General features: G+C 45.0%; 2 protein-coding genes across 3 annotated transcripts; both read right to left on the bottom strand.

The window, feature by feature from the left end:
• Window positions 1-82: 82 nt before the first annotated feature.
• LOC111953534 (metalloreductase STEAP3) lies at window positions 83-8,275 on the bottom strand. 2 transcript variants are annotated; one of them, XM_023972885.2, is made up of 5 exons: window positions 8,078-8,275; window positions 6,984-7,483; window positions 6,136-6,663; window positions 5,755-5,919; window positions 83-1,543 (listed from the first exon to the last, which is right to left on the bottom strand). In XM_023972885.2, exons 1-5 carry the CDS (start codon window positions 8,115-8,117, stop codon window positions 1,253-1,255), a joined length of 1,524 nt encoding a protein of 507 aa, XP_023828653.1. In that variant the 5' UTR covers window positions 8,118-8,275; the 3' UTR covers window positions 83-1,252. The 2 variants fall into 2 exon arrangements, with proteins under 2 accessions (XP_023828653.1, XP_023828654.1); XM_023972886.2 differs by lacking the exon at window positions 8,078-8,275 and adding an exon at window positions 7,885-8,056.
• A 7,660-nt stretch (window positions 8,276-15,935) lies between these two features.
• Window positions 15,936-20,630, bottom strand: LOC111953364 (uncharacterized). The gene is made up of 7 exons (XM_023972590.1): window positions 20,226-20,630; window positions 19,043-19,885; window positions 18,075-18,712; window positions 17,686-17,800; window positions 17,227-17,502; window positions 16,647-16,898; window positions 15,936-16,022 (listed from the first exon to the last, which is right to left on the bottom strand). The coding sequence occupies exons 1-7, from the start codon at window positions 20,628-20,630 to the stop codon at window positions 15,936-15,938; spliced, it is 2,616 nt and encodes an 871-aa protein (XP_023828358.1).
• Window positions 20,631-20,833: the final 203 nt, after the last annotated feature.

Raw genomic sequence — 20,833 nt, 5'->3', positions numbered from 1 at the left:
GTCCACAGTCGATCTCCAGGTCAGTAAGGATAGTGAGTGGCAATGAAATACATTCATGAACTTCTGCATAACAAAGAATAGGTAAGTTGCGGAAAATAGTGTGTTTATTCTGCCAATAAGCACTATCAGAATATACATGTCTTTGATTTCATTTTGTGGATAAACCTATGGAATTGATTGCATTTAACAGAAGAAATGTAACAGTCAGAATATAAAATATCTCTTACAATTTCACATGTACCATAGAGTCACCATGACAGCAGGTTAGTTTGATTGTTCAATAAAATTAGTAAATTTTATACAATGTCATCATATTTAAATTATACCTATAACAGTGTAACTTCAACACAAAAACAAAACATGAGCCATCCTCGATTGGGTTTGGTGCAGCAACATATTTTCACAATCTTTGGTACACATTTGATCTTTGAAAGACTCCGACCATGTAAAGTATAAACATTATAGTGCATTCATTGACGCATCAAAACAACGCAACAATAGCCTAAGGCAAAAAATATAAAGGACTATTTTTTTAACACATCGCCGATGCAGTAAGAAGTGATTACACAGCAGAAGCAGGCATGACACCACCGAACAACCGATGACATTGCTGTGAGGTGCAACATTTTAGCTCAGACTGACCATAGCATCAGGGCAGGCAAATCAGACAGCTGAGCCAGATTCAGCCACGAGCAGGGCACAGAGCTGAGGCATCTAATAGCACTACAACTACAGTGTTGGATGCCCAGGCTTCCCTCACGTTGAAGTGAAAGCCTGAGACAGTACAAGTTTTTTTTTTTTACCTGATAGCTTTGGATGCCCAGTATCTGACTGGCTAAGAAACCAGTAGAAAGACAATGAATGTCTGGTTTCCAGTTTAGTTAAAGGGAGTAGTGGCAGCAAATTAAAAGCAGCACTACAATAGTCATCTCCAAAATGCATCACTGTACATGTGCCGGAGGCTTAGTGAGCAATAGAACCATAGTTAATTTCTCTTGATAAATATACCAAGTTAAATGGTAGTGCTATAGATGACATGTCTACCAAACAAGAAGCATGTTCACTAGTATAACAAAGGCCAATGAAATCCCTAAATTGGTTTTGATGCATAAGGCTACTGTTGGTGACATTACATCCCTTAATATTACACAGTCAGTACTTCGCTCCCATCTCCACTTGCCTGCGTGTGTGTGTGTGTCTTCCATGCTTCCTTCATTTAATCCTGCATGTAAGACTAAACCAAGCATCTCTCTCAAACATTACTGATGTCCTCCTGAGATGGCCCGTTACACTCGTCCTCAGGCAGTGTGAACCGGATGGCTCGGCTTTTCTCCCAACCCCTCCTGATACGACTCAGCCGGAGAGCCACACATGGCAGGGACAGAACCAGCCTCCCTAGCAGCACAGCCAGCGGCAGGGCCAGCACCAGCAAGAAGGTGGGAGGGAGGTAGAAGCGATACTGCTTCGGGTCCAAGCCCCGGTCCCAGCCGTAGGTCAGCGTGTGGAGGGTGGCCATCAACAGGGCCATGTAGCCCAGTCTGGACTGGAGGGGAGAAAGAGAGAGGACCATGATAATTAATAACTTTCTTGAGTTTAACTGAATCTGGGTGATAGCCGGCTTCAGATGTACTCACTACAAGTTAATTTGGTTTGAAATCCATATTTTTTATTCAATACAATGTCAGGTCGTGAGATCTGATGGTGATGGCCAATTTCAAATCAAATCAAACTTTGTCACATGCGCCGAATACAACAACTGTAGACCTTACCGTGAAATGCTTACTTACAAACCCTAAACCAAAAGTGCAGTTCAAGAAATAGAGTTAAGAAAATATTTACCAAATAAACTAAAGTAAAAAATAATAAAAAGTAACACAATAACGAGGCTATATACAGGGGTACAGATTATCGAGTCATCTGTACCCCCGCACACTTTGTACATGTCGGTAGGGGTGAAGTGACTATGCATAGATAATAAACAGTGAGTAGCAGCAGTGTACAAAACAAATGGAGGGGGGGGGTCAATGTAATAGTCTGGTGGCCATTTGATTAATTGTTCAGCAGTCTTATGGCTTAGGGGTAGAAGCTGTTAAGGAGCCTTTTGGTCCTAGACCTGGCGCTCCGTTATCGCTTGCCGTGCGGTAGCAGAGAAAACAGTCTATAACTTGGGTGACTGGAGTCTGATGATTTTATGGGCTTTCCTCTGATACCGCCTATTATATATGTCTTGGATTGCAGGAAGCTTGGCCCCAGTGATGTACTAGGCCATACGCACTACCCTCTGTAGCACCTTACAGTCAAATCCCCAGCAGTTGCCATACCAGGCAGTAATGCAACCTGTCAGGATGCTCTCGATGGTGCAGCTGTAGAACCTTTTGAGTATCTGGGGACCCATGCCAAATCTTTTCAGTCTCCTGAGGGGGAGAAGGTTTTGTCGTGTCCTCTTCATGAATGTCTTCGTATGTTTGGTCCATGATAGATCGTTGGTGATGTGGACACCAAGGAACTTGAAACTCTCAACCCGCTCCATTACAGCCCCGTTGATGTTAATGGGGCCTGTTTGGCCCGCCTTTTTCTGTAGTCCACAATCAGCTCCCTTGTCTTGCTCAGATTGAGGGAGAGGTTGTTGTCCTGGCACCACACTGACAGTTCTTTGACCTCCCTATAGGCTGTCTCATCGTTGTCGGTGATCAGGCCTACCACCGTATTGTCAGCAAACTTAATGATGGTGTTGGAGTCGTGTTTGGCCACGCAGTCGTGGGTGAATAGGGAGTACAGGAGGGGACTAAGTACACACCCCTGAGGGGCCCCAGTGTTGACGATCAGCGTGGTAGAGATGTTGTTGCCTACCCTTACCACCTGGGGTCGGCCGGTCAGGATCCAGTTGCAGAGGGAGGTGTTTAATCCCAGGGTCCTTAGCTTAGTGATGAGCTCATGGCCACTATGCTGTTGAACGCTGAGCTGTAGTCAATGAACAGCATTCTCACATAGGTGTTCCTTTTGTCCAGGTGGAAAAGGGCAGTGTGGAGTGCGATTGAGATTCCGTCATCTGTGGATCTGTTGGGGCGGTATGTGAATTGGAGTGGGTCTAAGGAATCCGGGAGGATGCTGTTGATGTGAGCCATGACCAGCCTTTCAAAGCACTTCATGGCTACCGACGTGAGTGCTACGGGGCGGTAATCAATTAGGCAGGTTACTCGCGTCACTGGGCAGCTCGCTTCTGGGTTTCCCTTTGTAGTCCGTAATAGTTTTCAAGCCCTGCCACATCCGACGAGCGTCAGAGCCGGTGTAGTAGGATTCAATCTTAATCCTGTATTGATGCTTTGCTTGTTTGATGGTTCGTCTGAGGGCATAGCGAGTTTTCTTATAGGCGTCCGGATTAGTGTCACACTCCTTGAAAGCGGAAGCTCTAACCTTTAGCTCGATGCGGTATTTGCCTGTAATCCATGGCTTCTGGTTGGGATATGTACGTACGGTCACTGTGGGGATGATGTTGTCGATGCACTTATTGATGAAGCCGATGACTGAGGCGGTATACTCCTCAACGCCATTGGATGAATCCCAGAACATATTCCATTCTGTGCTAGCAAAACAGTCCTATAGCGTAGCATCCGCGTAATCTGCACACTTCCGTATTGAGCAAGTCACTGGTACTTCACGCTTTAGTTTTTGCTTGTAAGCAGGAATCAGGAGGATAGAATTATGGTCGGATTTGCCAAATGGAGGGCGGGGGAGAGCTTTGTATGCATCTCTGTGTGTGGAGTAAAGGTGGTCTAGAGTTATTTTCTTCTGGTTAAGTTTGCCTGCATTAAAGTCCCCGGCCACTAGGAGCGCCACTTCCGGGTGAATATTATATTAAACGTTAAAATACACGTACAAACTCTTGAAATTATTATAACCCCCCCCCAATACATAGCCAATCAAACCCCTTTAATGAAAGACTAAATGCAAATGAAGTTGGCCTACCCAGATGTACAGAACACCTGGGAGATGATTGTTGACCTTTGAACCTTCTACATAACCTTTTAATAACTCAACATCTTAGTGAGGTGAAAGGAAGTGGTGATTTGAGTGGTATATTATAAGTGCAGTATATTAGCTCATCATGGAAGCACGAGTGTAGTAAAGAGGCCCAAGGGAACAGTATGACCTACAAGCTCAACATTTGTCCTTAATGAGCCCCTGTAGTCAGCATGTGTGTGTGTGTCTGTGTCCGTGTGTGTGTGTGTTCCCTCTAATTATTAGCACAGTACAGGGCACTACAGAGAGCAGCTGAATTATAATTACCCTTGACAGGTGGGAAGGTTCAGTCGTGACTCACCCATTTCATCCTCATCCCTAAATATACACAGAACAAAAACCCAATATAACCCAATATAAACGCAACATGTAAAGTGTTGGTCCTGAGCCGAAATAAAAATTCCCAGAAAATATCCATACACCAAAAAAGTGTATTTCTCTCAAATGTTGTGCACAAATTTGTTTACATTCCTGTTAGTGAGCATTTCTCCTTTGCCAAAATAATCCATCCACCTGACAGGTGTGGCATATCAAGAAGCTGATTAAACAGCATGATCATTGCACAGGTTCACCTTGTGCTGGGGACAATAAAAGGCCACTTTAAAATGAGCAGTTTTGTCACACAACACAATGCCACAGATGTCTCAAGTTGAGGGAGCGTGCAATTGGCATGCTGACTGCAGGAATGTCCACCAGAGCTGTTGCCAGATAATTGAATCTTAATTTCTATACCATAAGCTGCCTCCAATGTCGTTTTAAAGAATTTGGCAATACGTCCAACCGGCCTCACAACCGCAGACCACGTGTAACCACGCCAGCACAGAACCTCCACATCTGGCTTCTTCACCTGCGGGATCGTCTGAGGGGGGTGCATCTGCCTGTAATAAAGCCCTTTTGTGGAGAAAAACTCATTCTGATTGGCTGGGCCTGGCTCCCCAGTGGGTGGGCCTGGCTGCTAAGTGGGTGGGCCTACGCCCTCTAAGGCCCACCCATGGTTGCACTGCTGCCCAGTCATGTGAAATCCATAGATTAGGGCCTAATTTATTTATTTCAATTGACTGATTTCCTTATGAGAACTAACTCAGTAAAATCTTTGAAATTGTTGCATGTTGCGTTTATATTTTTGTACAGTATACATGTGTATTACTTAAAATACTTAATGTATCTAATTTTACCAATAATTATACAAGGCTCTGTTAAGAGTCAGTGCGAGTTAATAGTTCCTAATACCAGCCTAACTCACTTAAAGCGATGGTCGTCTGTCGTCCGCGCTACGAATCAGCCGGACTGAACTCACTACACTGTCTGGCTGGCTGCAAGCTTAAGGGACTGCAGGACTGTAATCTTGATGGAGAATAATGCTCAAATGTTTTACTGCGGCTTCGGGCTGTAGGCAGACAGGCCATTCTGACAGGCCAAGCAGAACCCAGGCCTTTTATCACACGGACTAGCAGCATGTGACTAATCTGGCACCGACTGGATCAGCTTAGCATACATATGAAGGGAAAGTTCTAAACGCTCCAAAGGAGTACAAATCCCTGGAAAATGGAACCATAATAGTAAAGTTCTCCCTTTATGAATTCCGCGGCATGCGAGGAGAAGAGTTGACACACACAGCTCAGAGGTTGTCTTTCTACAGTAGGCTACAATGTTAATTTGTTTTGCCAGTCTTTGACTGCTTCATTGAACTACTGCTCATGTACACAGAAAAGGTGTCCGTGCAAATGTGCTGACCTGTACAAAGCTGAACTCCCTCCAGTTGAGCGAGTTGCCCACGGTGGGCAGTGAGGAGATAGCCAGCAGAGAGAGCAGGCCCAGGGCCAGGATGCCTATAGACAGATACAGCTCCATCCTCCACACCTCCTCCTCTACCCACGAGTCTTCCTGGCCTACATTCACCTGCACAGTAAATACACATTGTTGCTTACTGTGATGTCAGGTGGTTACACTATGAATAAGCCATTACAAATGTTTTACCATATTGAAAACGTTCTAAATGCTGATGAGTTGTAATGTTTTTAATGCTTTAGAACTATACATTTATAATTCAATACTAATTCATTAATAGTATGTAGGCTAAACTATTTATAAATAGTTTACTGATGCTTATCTCACCTGTTTGAAGGCAGCGTTGAGCAGATTGTAGCGAGCAGACCTGCGCATGGGCAAACACAGGCTGTAGACGGCGTGCAGCGCTGCGCAGAGGAAGGCACAGAGGCCCAACTGCTTCCGCTGCTGCAGCCAGCGATCCAACCAGTTGGGGAAACGCCTGTACTTGGTGCCCCACGACAGCTGCAGGAAGGCAGCCACAAGGCCGGGCAGGTAGACCAGAGCCAGGGTCACCAAGGCCACCGAGGGGAGTGTCACATTTACCAACTCCACCGGAATTTTGTAGAATGTGCTCTTCTCTGCCGTGGCGTACGGGTGGACGACGTCACGAAGGAAGTTGTAGGCGTAGAAGAAGAAGAAGAGGCCGAGGGTGGAGAGACATGGGACGCGCCACGAGGGAAAGAGGTACAGGGGGGTGTTCTCTATCTCCTGGGCAGAGGAGAGGCGGCCCATGTCAACAGGGATGAAGCCAAGACTGCGGCAGATCTGGAGTACAGCGCTCTTGGCCCTACTACTGTCACTGCAAATCAGCACCTGGATAGTAAAGAGGCGAGTGTCACAGAAAAGTGTCAGGGAAGGGAATCTTCACCAAGGAGAACCCAACTGAAGAGACACGATACTTTACCAATAGCCTACATCACATAGTTTAGCTACAATAACACCATATGACCAACACTTGTGATAATATGGTTGCAACATGAGAATGTGTGAAACATGTAACATTACATAAACTGTGTACATTGTCCGGTTTAGAGCAAAAAATTATAAAACAGTACATCCAAATGTAATTCAGAGTAGTAATGTATGTCTGTCTTCTCTGGCACTGTTGTGTGTGCAGAGGACTTAGGCTTTACCTGTCTGCTGCCGTCCCTTGGCCCCGTCTGCAGGCTCCAGGCCGAGATCACATTGAAGGCCTTCACCACATTGCTCTCTGGGAAGATATTGGCCAGCTGCTCCGCATAGGACTGCTTATCCCTGTTGATCTTAGTACCATTACTAACATCCACCAGAGTCTTCCCCACTAGCGGCTCCCTCAGCCCAGCCAGGGTGGAGTAGTGCTCGGGGAAGAGGGCCACGAACACCAGGTCGGCCTGGGTGGCAGCCTGGTGCTGGGTGGTCACCTCAGCCTCCTCGGGAAAGAGGGAGGCACAGCGCTTGGGGTTGCGGCTGCCCACCACCACCCGGTACCCAGAGGCTACCAGCCTGGTGGCTAAGGAGCGGGAGAAGTCACCTGTGCCCAGGATGCCAACCAAGGGGGTACCTGGATCGGAAATGGTGGTTTTGAGGTGTCTGGGGCTGGCACCACCAAGTATAAGAGGCTTCTTCATCTCCTCCTGGGGCATCCTGTCCTGAGCTGAAAAAAAACGAAAGGTCGCTAACATTGTAAAATGTCTATCAACAGACAATTGTGTCTGTGCAGTACTCAATGTAAAGATGATTTTGTTATTGACAAACTAACACTGATGTACTACTTGGTTCAACTGGCAAACTAGCTAGCTAATGCAACCTGCTTTATAACTGCTATATTAACTGGCTAGCGAACTTACTACTACGCTAGCGAAGTTACTAGCTAGACATCCTTTATTTGTGCACACCTCAATACTTAGACATTGAGGTATTTCAGCCATGGCTGCGCATATTTATATTATAGCTAGCTAACGTTACTCCTGCTCAAAGGAGAGCGAACGCTAAGTTACTTAGCTAACAGTTAGCTAGCTGTTAGCTAACAGTTAGCTAGCTGAGCAGGCTACCTACCTGTTCTTGCTTGGTTGAACGCAATGCTACGTTAGCTAGCTAACTTTTTGCCCAAAAATACAGAACACGGAACTACCAACTCTTTTCGACAAACTTGGTCAACTTCTAAAAATGTCCAATGTATACTTTAACTAACTAGCTACAGCAAAACAGTAGCCACAAATTATTGTTGAATTCATGTTGTTTGGCTCACCTCGTTTCTTGACGTCTGTGTATTTTTGTCTTGCGCTCATAACTTTATGACTCAGAAATCCGTCCCCGCCCCAACCGCCCCCTCTGTGTGAAGAAGATAAGTTCTTCCCCAAACTGACATGAGAGTTGGCCTACGGTAGGCTAGGACTGGCCATTCAGGTAACAGTAGCAACAGTATACGTTATTCCTATCAAGAAGACAGTAGTCAACCCATAATTAACATGGTTCGAAAAGCTCTGACTTATGTAAATTGATTGCAGTGTCTGTGGGTATTTAGGATTTTTCTTTCAATATGTTCTCTGTGGTGCATTCATTTTACATTGGATGTTTGGCTTGCTGTATCACAAGTTTATTTTCCATGAGGATCTTAAATGCTGTTGTTAAAAGTCAGCCCTGGGATTTACTGTAAATTAAAAATATAGGCCCACTAAAAGTAAAAGGGAGATTTGACTGCAGGTCAGAGGCTGTCAACACTTGTTCATCAGTCTGCCTTTGCCAGCTGTAGAAGGTTAAATGTATCCTTCAGGCTTACATGGTTTCACCTGTCTCTCTCTACTCACATAACCTACATTTGTAAATGTTCTATCCATTTGTAAATTATGGTTATTGATGATAATTGATTAACATATTTGACCTATGACTATGACCTATGATCTAATTTTGGAAAGTCATGTGACAGTGATTGCGCAGTATGTTTTGACATGAGTAAGCTACATCTAAATGTTATGTGACTCCATTGCCATGCCTTTCCTATGTCAGACCGCCGTATATTGCTGCAGCATTTAAGGCCACTTTAAACTCTGACTTTACACTCCAAGATCCGTTATGGCATCAGTGTTTGTGGTTAACTTTCATCTCAGCCGATAGCTCTATCTGGGCTCATGTTGGATGCCAGGCATGTCCGAACCATTTCCCCGCCTGCCTTCCTCCCAAGCCCTGGCTGCTCCGCCACATTACTGTAACCTTCCTGGCTCCATCGGTCAAGATGAGCTCGTAAAGCTGGGATTTCTGTGGAAAGCCTCAGCCTTGATCACAAAATCACACAAATATATGACCATCGGCAGCCTTTAACTCGTCCGTGACTGATTTGGAGTGTAATATCACACTAATCCATCTTGTAATCTATAAATCACAGAGCATTTCATGTGATTTATTGGAAATAAATGACTGTCTTTGATACAGGACCAATGTTCTTTCATGAAGATTGTATACATATTTCACATACATTAACCTATGTTTCAGTCTATTTTAACATGTAAGATTTCCCTTCATGCCAACAACTGTAAGACTCCATTTGCCTACCAGCAGCAGAGAACCATTGCCTCATTCAGTTTACTTACAGTGAGGGGCTAAGTAATTTCTCTTCTACAACATGTTTTAAGTGTATAATGTAAAGACTTGATTTGTAACAGAACAAGGTACTACCGGTCACTCTGTGACCTTTAGGGTCAAAGGTCAACAGAGATCCGCCCAAGTCTAAAAACCTTTGTCCACGTCATCCACTGGCACCACGTCATCCACTGCCCAAATCTGTCTCCCAAACTGAGGACGTGTTGTCTTTATGAGCTGGGCAGTGGGCGCTAATGCAGCCCAGGGGACCATGACTCTGTGAGTCAGTCTCACTGCATCAGATAACGCAGACTGGGCTGGAGAACTGGGTCAGGCTAGAGTTGGAGCCTGGGAGCAGACATGTATAGCCAGCACTACCAACTCATGGTCAACGTATTGACAATGGAACACTTTGGTGCTTCAAAATTGGACACATACACAGACAGCGGCGCAGATCAACGTAAAATTCAGTGTTTACCTGGGATTTTGCTGATGATATTTCAATCACATGATTTCAAAAAATCTATTGCATTGTACCCTATGTCAATCTGCATGTTCCTAACTAAGGTTGGATATACTGTACTGGGCTATGTGACATTTGATTGAGTCCTCTACCTCCATTGGCCTCTGAAAACATAGCATCCTCCTAACAAGATGGGTGATTAGGGAAATTGTACCCTATGAATCTACGACAGGGCAGCGGTCGGTTCATTGCAATGACCTCCATAGCATGGATAGTGGTGCGCCCTGCCTCCCTCTTTCCATGGGTGTATTGTTCAAATCCCTGGTAAAGGTCACATCAGCAGCCATGTGAGTAATGAGGCAGTAAGCATTTATCCTTTGTTGATGGAAACAAATGTGTTTATACTGAACTGGGCGGAGCACAGAGAGAGTTCGGTTTCACTTGTGCTATATGAAACAGGTCCAACTTAATATAAAATTGATCCTCACATTCGTTTTTCTTCAAGATCTACACAATCAGATAAAAGCTCATAGATTTAACTTGTATACTTTTGTGAGTGGTGTATTTCTTTGATTGGTTGAAATGTAATGGATGCTATATATAGAAAACAGAGGGGAGTTTTGAGATCCATTATACACATTGTGGATCGTATAAGAACCAGTGTACCGGAGTTTCCTTTTCCTTTTCGAACACAACAGCCTGCCTTTTCTTTGGCCACTCAGAAACTTAGTTATGCAGTTATACAGATGTGTGTAAACCATGTCCTGTTGTCCTTCTCTTTGAGGAACTGTTTCATCTTGACTTGAAATGACTAATACAAACCTACATACTTCGATGACCACTAATCTCTTTACGTGTATGTTTTCAGTGACCTGTTACTATATAATTTTGGATTATCGAGATTATAGAGATATTCAGACAGCTAAAGTGATAACATGAGATTGAATCTGTCTTGGAGATACCCAGGCCTGTTGATGATGAAATTATAGATCAAATCCACCCACATCCCACATCAGAAAAACTGTTTTCTGCCCCTCCCAAAAGATAGAATTTGTAGATAATTGGCCCTCTTTCTGGGACTCACCCACAAACAGGACCAAGCCTGGCCTGTTGAGGAGTGTCGGACTCCATCCAAGCTGGAGGGGTGCTCTCATCTTATCTACGAACATAGACAGGGCTCTAACTCCACTAGCTCCACAATGAAATAGGGTGCAGGCCAGGCAGCAGGCTATTAGCCAGCCTGCCAGCTTAGTGGAGTCTGCCTTTAGCACAGTCAGTGTAGTCAGCTCAGCTATCCCCATTGAGACCGTGTCTGTGCCTCGACTTAAGTTGGGCAAAACTAAACATGGCGGTGTTCGCCTTAGGAATCTCACTGGAATAAAGACCTCCTCCATTTCTGCCATTATTGAAAGAGATTGTGATACCTCACATCTCAAAATAGGGCTACTTAATGTTAGGTCCCTCACTTCCAAGGCAGTTACGGTCAATGAACTTATCACTGATCATAATCTTGATGTGATTGGCCTGACTGAAACATGGCTTAAGCCTGACGAATTTACTGTGTTAAATGAGGCCTCACCTCCTGGTTACACAAGTGACCATATCCCCCGCACATCCCGCAAAGACGGAGGTGTTGCTAACATTTATGAGAGCAAATTTCAATTTACCCCCCCAAAAAACGAGGTTTTCGTCTTTTGAGCTTCTCGTCATGAAATCTATGCAGCCTACTCAATCACTTTTTTATAGCTACTGTTTACAGGCCTCCTGGGCCATATACAGCGTTCCTCACGGAGTTCCCTGAATTCCTATTGGAACTTGTAGACATGGCAGATAATATTCAAATTTTTGGTGACTTTAATATTCACATGGAAAAGTCCACAGACCCACTCCAAAAGGCTTTCGGAGCCATCATCGACTCAGTGGATTTTGTCCAACATGTCTCCGGACCTACTCACTGCCACCGTCATACTCTGGACCTAGTTTTGTCCCGTGGAATAAATGTTGTGGATCTAAATGTTTTTCCTCATAATCCTGGACTATCGGACCACCATTTTATTACGTTTGCAATCGCAACAAATAATCTGCTCAGACCCAAACCAAGGATCATCAAAAGTCGTGCTATAAATTCTCGGACAACCCAAAAATTCCTAGATGCCCTTCCAGACTCCCTCCGCCTACCCAAGGACGTCAAAGTACAAAAAGTTAACCACCTAACTGAGGAACTCAATTTAACCTTGCGCAATACCCTAGATGCAGTCGCACCCCTATAAACAAAAAACATTTGTCAGAAGAAACTAGCTCCCTGGTATACAGAAAATACCCGAGCTCTGAAGCAAGCTTCCAGAAAATTGGAACGGAAATGGCGCAACACCAAACTGGAAGTCTTCCGGCTAGCTTGGAAAGACAGTACCGTGCAGTATCGAAGAGCCCTCACTGCTGCTCGATCATCCTATTTTTCCAACTTAATTGAGGAAAATAAGAACAATCCTAAATTTATTTTTGATCCTGTCGCAAAGCTAACTTAAAAGCAGCATTCCCCAAGAGAGGATGGCTTTCACTTCAGCAGTGATAAATTCATGAACTTCTTTGAGGAAAAGATCATGATCATTAGAAAGCAAATTACGGACTCCTTAAATCTGCGTATTCCTCCAAAGCTCAGTTGTCCTGAGTCTGCACAACTCTGCCAGGACCTAAGATCAAGGGAGACACTCAAGTGTTTTAGTACTATATCTCTTGACACAATGATGAAAATAATCATGGCCTCTAAACCTTCAAGCTGCATACTGGACCCTATTCCAACTAAACTACTGAAAGAGCTGCTTCCTGTGCTTGGCCCTCCTATGTTGAACATAATACGGCTCTCTATCCACCGGATGTGTACCAAACTCACTAAAAGTGGCAGTAATAAAGCCTCTCTTGAAAAAGCCAAACCTTGACCCAGAAAATATAAAGAACTATCAGCCTATATCGAATCTCCCATTCCTCTCAAACAATTTGAAAAAGCTGTTGCGCAGCAACTCACTGTCTTCCTGAAAACAAACAATGTGTACGAAACGCTTCATTCTGGTTTTAGACCCCATCATAGCACTGAGACTGCACTTGTGAAGGTGGTAAATGACCTTTTAATGGCGTCAGACCCAGGCTCTGCATCTGTTCTCGTGCTCCTAGACCTTAGTGCTGCTTTGATACCATCAATCACCAGATTATTTTGGAGAGATTGGTAACCCAAATTGGTCTACACGGACAAGTTCTGGCCTGGTTTAGATCTTATCTGTCGGAAAGATATCAGTTTGTCTCTGTGGAGCGTTTGTCCTCTGACAAATCAACTGTAAATTTTGGTGTTCCTCAAGGTTCCGTTTTAGGACCACTATTGTTTTCAATATATATTTTACCTCTTGGTGATGTCATTCGGAAACATAATGTTAACTTTCACTGCTATGCGGATGACACACAGCTGTACATTTCGATGAAACATGGTGAAGCCCCAAACTTGCCCTCGCTGGAAGCCTGTGTTTCAGACATAAGGAAGTGGATGGCTGCAAATGTTCTACTTTTAGACTCGGACAAAACAGAGAAGCTTGTTCTAGGTCCCAAGAAACAAAGAGATCTTCTGTTGAATCTGACAATTAATCTTGATGGTTGTACAGTCGTCTCAAATAAAACTGTGAAGGACCTCGGTGTTACTCTGGACCCTGATCTCTCTTTTGACGAACATATCAAGACTGTTTCAAGGACAGCTTTTTCCATCTACGTAACATTGCAAAAATCTGAAACTTTCTGTCCAAAAATTATGCAGAAAAATGAATCCATGCTTTTGTCACTTCTAGGTTAGACTACTGCAATGCTCTAGTTTCCGGCTACCTGGATAAAGCACTAAATAAACTTAAGTTAGTGCTAAACACGGCTGCTAGAATCTTGACTAGAACCCCAAAAAATTATCATATTACTCCAGTGCTAGCCTCTCTACACTGGCTCCCTGTTAAGGCAAGGGCTGATTTCAAAGTTTTACTGCTAACCTACCAAGTATTACATGGGCTTGCTCCTACCTATCTTTCTGATTTGGTCCTGCCGTACATACCTACAAGTACGCTACGGTCACAAGACGCAGGCCTCCTTACTGTCCCTAGATTGTCTAAACAAACAGCTGGAGGTAGGGCTTTCTCCTATAGAGCTCCATTTTATGGAATGGTCTGCCTACCCATATGAGAGACGCAGAATTGGTCTCAACCTTTAAGTCTTTATTGAAGACTCATCTCTTCAGTAGGTCCTATGATTGAGTGTAGTCTGGCCCAGGAGTGTGAAGATGAACGGAAAGGCTCTGGAGCAACGAATCGCCCTTGCTGTCTCTGCCTGGCCGGTTCCCCTTTCTCCACTGGGATTCTCTGCCTCTAACCCTATTACAGGGGCTGAGTCACTGGCTTACTGGTGCTCTTCCATGCCGTCCCTGGGAGGTGTGCGTCACTTGAGTGGGTTGAGTCATTGACGTGATCTTCCTGTCTGGGTTGGCGCCCCCCCTTGGGTTGTGCCGTGGCACAGATCTTTGTGGGCTATACTCGGCGTTGTCTCAGGATGGTAAGTTAGTGGTTGAAGATATCCCTCTAGTGGTGTGGGGGCTGTGCTTCGGCAAAGTGGGTGGGGTTATATTCTGCCTGTTTGGCCCTGTCCGGGAGTATCGTCGGATGGGGCCACAGTGTCTCCCGACCACTCCTGTCTCAGCCTCCAGTATTTATGCTGCAGTAGTTTATGTGTCGGGGAGCTAGGGCCAGTCTGTTATATCTGGAGTACTTCTCCTGTCTTATCCGGTGTCCTGTGTGAATTTAAGTATGCTCTCTCTAACTCTTTCTCTCTCGCTCTCAGAGGACCTGAGCCCTAGGACCATGCCTCAGGACTCCTGGCATGATGACTACTTGCTGTCCCCAGTCCAGCTGGCCGTGCTGCTGCTCCAGTTTCAACTGTTCTGCCTGCGGCTATGGAATCCTGACCTGTTCACCGGACGTGCAACCTGTCCCAGACCTGCTGTTTTCAACTCTCTAGAGACAGCAGGAGATGTAGAGATACTCTGAAGGATCGGCTACTGAAAAGCCAACTGACATTTATTCCTGAGGTGCTGACCTGTTGCACCCTCGACATCCATTTTGACCCTGCTGGTCACCTATGAACATTTGAACATCTTGGCCATGTTCTGTTATAATCTCCACCCGGCACAGCCAGAAGAGGACTGGCCACCCCTCATAGCCTGGTTCCTCTCTAGGTTTCTTCCTAGGTTCTGGCTTTTCTAGGGAGTTTTTTCTAGCCACCGTGCTTCTACATCTGCATTGCTTGCTGTTTGGGGTTTTAGGCTGGGTTTCTGTACAGCACTTTGAGATATCAGCTGATGTAAGAAGGGCTTTATAAATAAATTTGATTTGAAATTTGGTATGTCTGGATCTGACAGTGTGCCAGCAGCCAGCATCAGCTCATGTCCTCCACGTGTTAGTTTATCAACAATGGGACTCTGATAGTGTTGGGTTGAATCACCCTTTTCGTGTCTGAGATAGAGATCATTTTTTCACTTGCAATGGTGGAAAAACCAGCACATCAAAAGCAGGACATTAACTATGTCCATCACCTTATTTGAGTGGGTTTATTCCTCTTAGAAAAACCTACCAATATCACAGCAATACAAACATCTAAACTGGCTACTGTTTCACACATCATTTTGGTGTCTTTGGTATCCAACGGACTGATAGTGTGCGATTGCTATGTTAAAATCTACTGTAGTTCAAATGAATAAATAACAGGCATAAGCATATTTGGTCTCATTGGATTTTATTATGTAATATAAAATCAATCGGGGTATGCTTGAGTTTATTTAAAAACAAATATGCTTTGCTCCACTGCGTCCTTTTTTTCGGGCAAAATAGCTTATGGGAGAAAGAGAAAGTTTGTGACATCTCTTACCACAAACATACTTTAATGTTGAAAATGTGCACTTACAGTATATCAACCTCTGGAATTACATTTACTGAAATAGATTAATTTGGATTGTTGTGTCAAAAAGATGAGCTGGATTAAGTCATGTAGTACCTTAAAGGGCTTTAAAGGTCCAGTCCTGGGACTCCCTTCCCATGTAGAAGGGACATGTGATCCCCAGCAGAGTTCCATCCACCATCATCTGAACACAATTCAGGAGAGCCTTAATCAATTGTTAAACTAAATGTAACCATGTGCTACCAATTTTTTTTTGATTGAAGCCTGAACCCAGTTAGGATTTAGAATTGTCAATGGTGGACAATATTTTGTTCACCAGCCAAATCAGGCTTGTTACGAGAGTAGAGAGGATATTTACTGTTCAAAAGGGCACTTACCTTTTGGCACGCACATCGGTGAGAGAGGTCTGAGCATGTGAACCAGGGCAGCGTCTGATATTCCAGACCCAGCTTTGGTAGTTGTACATGGATAACCTGGGTATTTGCCCATTGGAGCACCTGTTACTAATAGAAGTCAGTGTTATATAAGGTAAATGACTAGTTGAAATCTCTCTCTCTCTCTGTGAAAGGTGAGCTAGCTAAAGCACAATCACCTGCTCTCATTGAATATGGGTTAACTCCATTTTGGGCCGTTTGGCAACCCTGTGGTGGAGGTGAATTGAGGAAATGCTGTGCCCATTGACATCCCTGTGGTGGAGGGAAGGGAAAGGACATAAACAAATAATATACACATGAGAATTGCTGATTGCAGTTAAAATAGGACTTTGATTGACATATTAAAAAGGGACAGTTTGGAGTGAGTAGCCTACCTCAAATCTCTGAAGCGACTCAGCTTCCACTGGAGCGATAGGCAGCTCAAACATGGCGTGCTTCACTGGTGGAGAAATGGGCAGTTCAACCACGATGGGTTCCACTGGAGGTGGAGGGAAGAAATCCGATAGGGCGGGACGAGGCTGAGTTGTTCTGGCCTGTGGAACTGAAGTTTCCATGTCTTTCTCTCTTTTTCTATGTCGCTGTGTCAGACCCTTCAGTGGCTTATTTTTCCGCGGTGGTGGAGCAAACTGGGAAAGGACATTAACATATCAAATTGCATTTGTCACATGCACCGAATACAACAAGTGTAGACCTTACCGTGAAATGCTTACTCACAATGAAGTTAAGAAAATAAGAGTTAAGAAAATATTTACGAAATAAGCTAAAGTAAAAACAAAAAGCCCATATTCAGAGGGGTTGGGTTAAATGAGGAAGACACATTTCAGTTGAATGCATTCAGATGTACAACTGACTAGGTATACCCCAATTCCCTTTCCCTATAAACGTGAGAATTGCTGATTGCGGTTAAAATAGGACCATGATTTACAAATTGATAGTTTGGAGTGAGTAGCCTACCTCAAATCTCTGAAGCGACTCAGCTTCCACTGGAGCGATAAGCAGCTCAACCACGATGGGCTTCACTGGTGGGGAGATCGGCAGCTCCAATACGGTGAGCTTCACTGGTGGAGAAATGGGCAGCTCAACCATGTTGGGTTTCAATGGTGGAGAGATGGGCAGCTCAACCACAATGGGCTTCACTGGTGGAGAGATCGGTGGATCAACCACGATGGGCTCCACTGGTGGAGAGATGGGACGCTCGACGACGATGGGCTTCACTGAAGGAAAGATGGGCTATATATAGTGGTATAGAAACAGAAAGTTAGTCCAGAAACAACACAAATAAATGACCATGTAATTGACACATGGCCTAAAACATACCTGTTTGCTTACTTATGAAAATGCAATCCATAACAATCATCCCCTCCCTCATCATCCATCCTAACTCATGCTGTCTCATTCGATGAAGAAACGTACCTGTGCCCTACTCTGTGTGCACAACAGGGTAACACAAYACCACATGAAGAACTTAGATTGGTACTCCTGACACTTCTGCCATGCAATCTCARTCATCTCCTTAAGAGTCCCAACGCTACAGGAGAGGAAACACACCAGGTTGTTTAGAATGGGTGGAAGGAGGCTTCACACAGTGGATATGAAACGGTATTTAGATTTTAGACCTGAACTCAATCTAGGTACTCTGGGTAATCCAGGTAATCTGAAACTCCATTACATTGGTCCAACATCTCAATCAACTTAACTGTAAAGGCAGTGTAATCATAGCACTCCAAATCCCAAAATGAATGTACTGGAAGATTGTTCATTAACAAAGCAATGACATCTGCACAGCTGAACAAAGTACTTACTTTGCAAGAAGCTCAGGGGATTCTGTGAGGACTCCAGGCTGTTCCTGTGGACTCTGCTGAGGGACATCAGAGGAAGTAGGAAGGGGGAGATAGGCAGGAGCATCGACAATCTGAGAAGAACCAGCCTCTATTCCCCAGTTGGCCCATTGATCAGGTTGATCCTGGTGGTTCACAGGTGGAAAGATGGGCAGCTCAACCGTGATGTGCTTCACTGGTGGTGAGATGGGCAGATCAACCACAATGGGCTTCGCTGGTGGAGAGACGGGCAGCTCAACCACGATGGGCTTGACTGGTGGAGAGAAGGCTAGCCCATCCACGATGGGCTTCACTGGCGGAGAGACGGGCAGCTCAACCACGATGGGCTCCACTGGTGGAGAGATGGGCAGATCAACCATGATGCGCTTCACTGCTGGAGAGTTGGGCAGCTCAGCTACAATAGGCTCCACTGGAGGTGGAGGGAAGAAATCCTGGGCCCATTGGCATCTCTTTGGTGTAGTAGTAGGGAAATAATCCGATAGGGCGGGAGGAGGCTGAGTAGTTCTGGCCTGTGGAACTGAAGTTTCCATGTGTTTCTGTCTTTTTCTATCTCGCTGTGTCAGACCCTTCAGTGGCTTATTTTTCCACGGTGGTGGAGCAAACTGGGAAAGGACATTAACAAATCCAATCAAATTGCATTTGTCACATGGGTAGTGTAGACCTTCCCGTGAAATGCTTACTCACAATGAAGCTTTAAGAAAATAAGAGTTAAGAAAATATTTACTAAATAAGCTAAAGTAAAAACAAAAAGCCCATATTCAGAGGGGTTGGGTTAAATGAGGAAGACATATTTCAGTTGAATGCATTCAGATGTACAACTGACTAGGTATACCCCAATTCCCTTTCCCTATAAACGTGAGAATTGCTGATTGCAGTTAAAATAGGACCATGATTTACAAATTGAAAGGGGTAGTTTGGAGTGAGTAGCATACCTCAAATCTCTGAAGCGACTCAGCTTCCACTGGAGCGATAGGCAGCTCAACCACAATGGGCTTCACTGGTGGAGAGATGGGAAGCTCAATCTCGATGGGCTTCACTGGTGGAGAGATGGGCAGCTCAACCAAAATGGGCTCCACTGGTGGAGAGATGGGCAGCTCAACCAAAATGGGCTCCACTGGTGGAGAGATGGGCAGCTCAACCATGATGGGCTTCACTGGTGGAGAGATGGGCAGCTCAACCTCGATGGGCTTCACTGGTGGAATGATGCGCAGTTCAAAAATGTTGGGCTTCACTGGTGGAGAGATTGGTGGCTCAACCACAATGGGCTTCACTGGTGGAAAGATCGGTGGCTCAACCACGATTGGCTTCACTGGTGGAGAAATGGGCAGCTCAACCATTATGGGATTCACTGGTGGAGAGATGTGCAGCTCAACCATTATAGGTTTCACTGGTGGAGAGATGGGCAGCTCAACCACGATGGGCTTGACTGGTGGAGAGATGGCTAGCCCAACCACGATGGGCTTCACTGGTGGAGAGACGGGCAGCTCAACCACGATGGGCTCCACTGGTGGAGAGACGGGCAGCTCAACCACGATGGGCTCCTCTGGTGGAGAGTTGGGCAGCTCAGCTACAATAGGCTCCACTGGAGGTGGAGAGAAGAAATCCTGGGCCCATTGGCATCTCTTTGGTGTAGTAATATGGAAATAATCCGATAGGGCGGGAGGAGRCTGAGTAGTTCTGGCCTGTGGAACTGAAGTTTCCATGTSTTTCTCTCTTTTTCTATCTCGCTGTGTCAGACCCTTCAGTGGCTTATTTTTCCGCGGTGGTGGAGCAAACTGGGATAGGACATTAACAAATCAAATCAAATTGCATTTGTCACATGCGCCGAATTCAACAATTTAGACCTTACAGTGAARTGCTTACTCACAATGAAGCTTTAAGAAAATAAGAGTTAAGAAAATATTTACTAAATAAGCTAAAGTCAAAACAAAAAGCCCATATTCAGAGGGGTTGGGTTAAATGAGGAAKACATATTTCAGTTGAATGCATTCAGATGTACAACTGACTAGGTATACCCCTATTCCCTTTCCATATAAACATGAGAATTGCTGATTGCAGTTAAAATAGGACCATGATTTACAAATTGAAAGGGGTAGTTTGGAGTGAGTAGCCTACCTCAAATCTCTGAAGCGACTCAGCTTCCACTGGAGSGATAGGCWGCTCAACCACAATGGGCTTCACTGGTGGAGAGATGGGAAGCTCAACCTCGATGGGCTTCACTGGTGGAGAGWTGGGCAGCTCAACCACAACAGGCTTCACTGGTGATGAGATCGGCAGCTCCAACACGGTGAGCTTCACTGGAGGAATGATGAGCAACTCAACAATGTTGGGCTTCACTGGTGGAGAGATGGGATGCTCGACCACGTTGAGCTTAACTGGTGGAGAGGTAGGCCGTTCAACCATGACGGGCTTCACTGGTGGAGAGGTAGGCCGTTCAACCATGACGGGCTTCACTGGTGGAGAGGTAGGCCGTTCAACCACGAGGGGCTTCACTGGTTGAGAGGTGGGCAGCTCAACCATTATGGGCTTCACTGGTGGAGAGATTGGCAGCTCAACCATATTAAGTGATTGGAGAATTAGTGGATCTGAAATGGAGTTTCAGATTACTGGATTACCCAGAGTACCTAGATGAGTTCAGGTCTGAAAATTGGAAGACAACGGTTTCATATGCCACTGTGGTGAGCCCTCCTTCACCCCATTCTAAACAACACTGGTGTGGTTTC

Source organism: Salvelinus sp. IW2-2015, linkage group LG27 (genome assembly GCF_002910315.2).
Source record: "Salvelinus sp. IW2-2015 linkage group LG27, ASM291031v2, whole genome shotgun sequence".
NCBI classification, from domain to species: Eukaryota; Metazoa; Chordata; class Actinopteri; order Salmoniformes; family Salmonidae; genus Salvelinus; species Salvelinus sp. IW2-2015.
This window is presented reverse-complemented; position numbering and strand designations above follow the sequence as displayed.

Bases quoted from the DNA above. Each gene is read 5' to 3' on its own strand.
- LOC111953534 (XM_023972885.2), bottom strand. From the start codon at position 8,117: ATGAGCGCAAGACAAAAATACACAGACGTCAAGAAACGAG. The intron at 7,484-8,077 runs GTGAGCCAAACA...GTTTTTTTTCAG, and splicing joins CACAGACGTCAAGAAACGAG to CTCAGGACAGGATGCCCCAG. The intron at 6,664-6,983 runs GTAAAGCCTAAG...TTTACTATCCAG, and splicing joins CAAGGGACGGCAGCAGACAG to GTGCTGATTTGCAGTGACAG.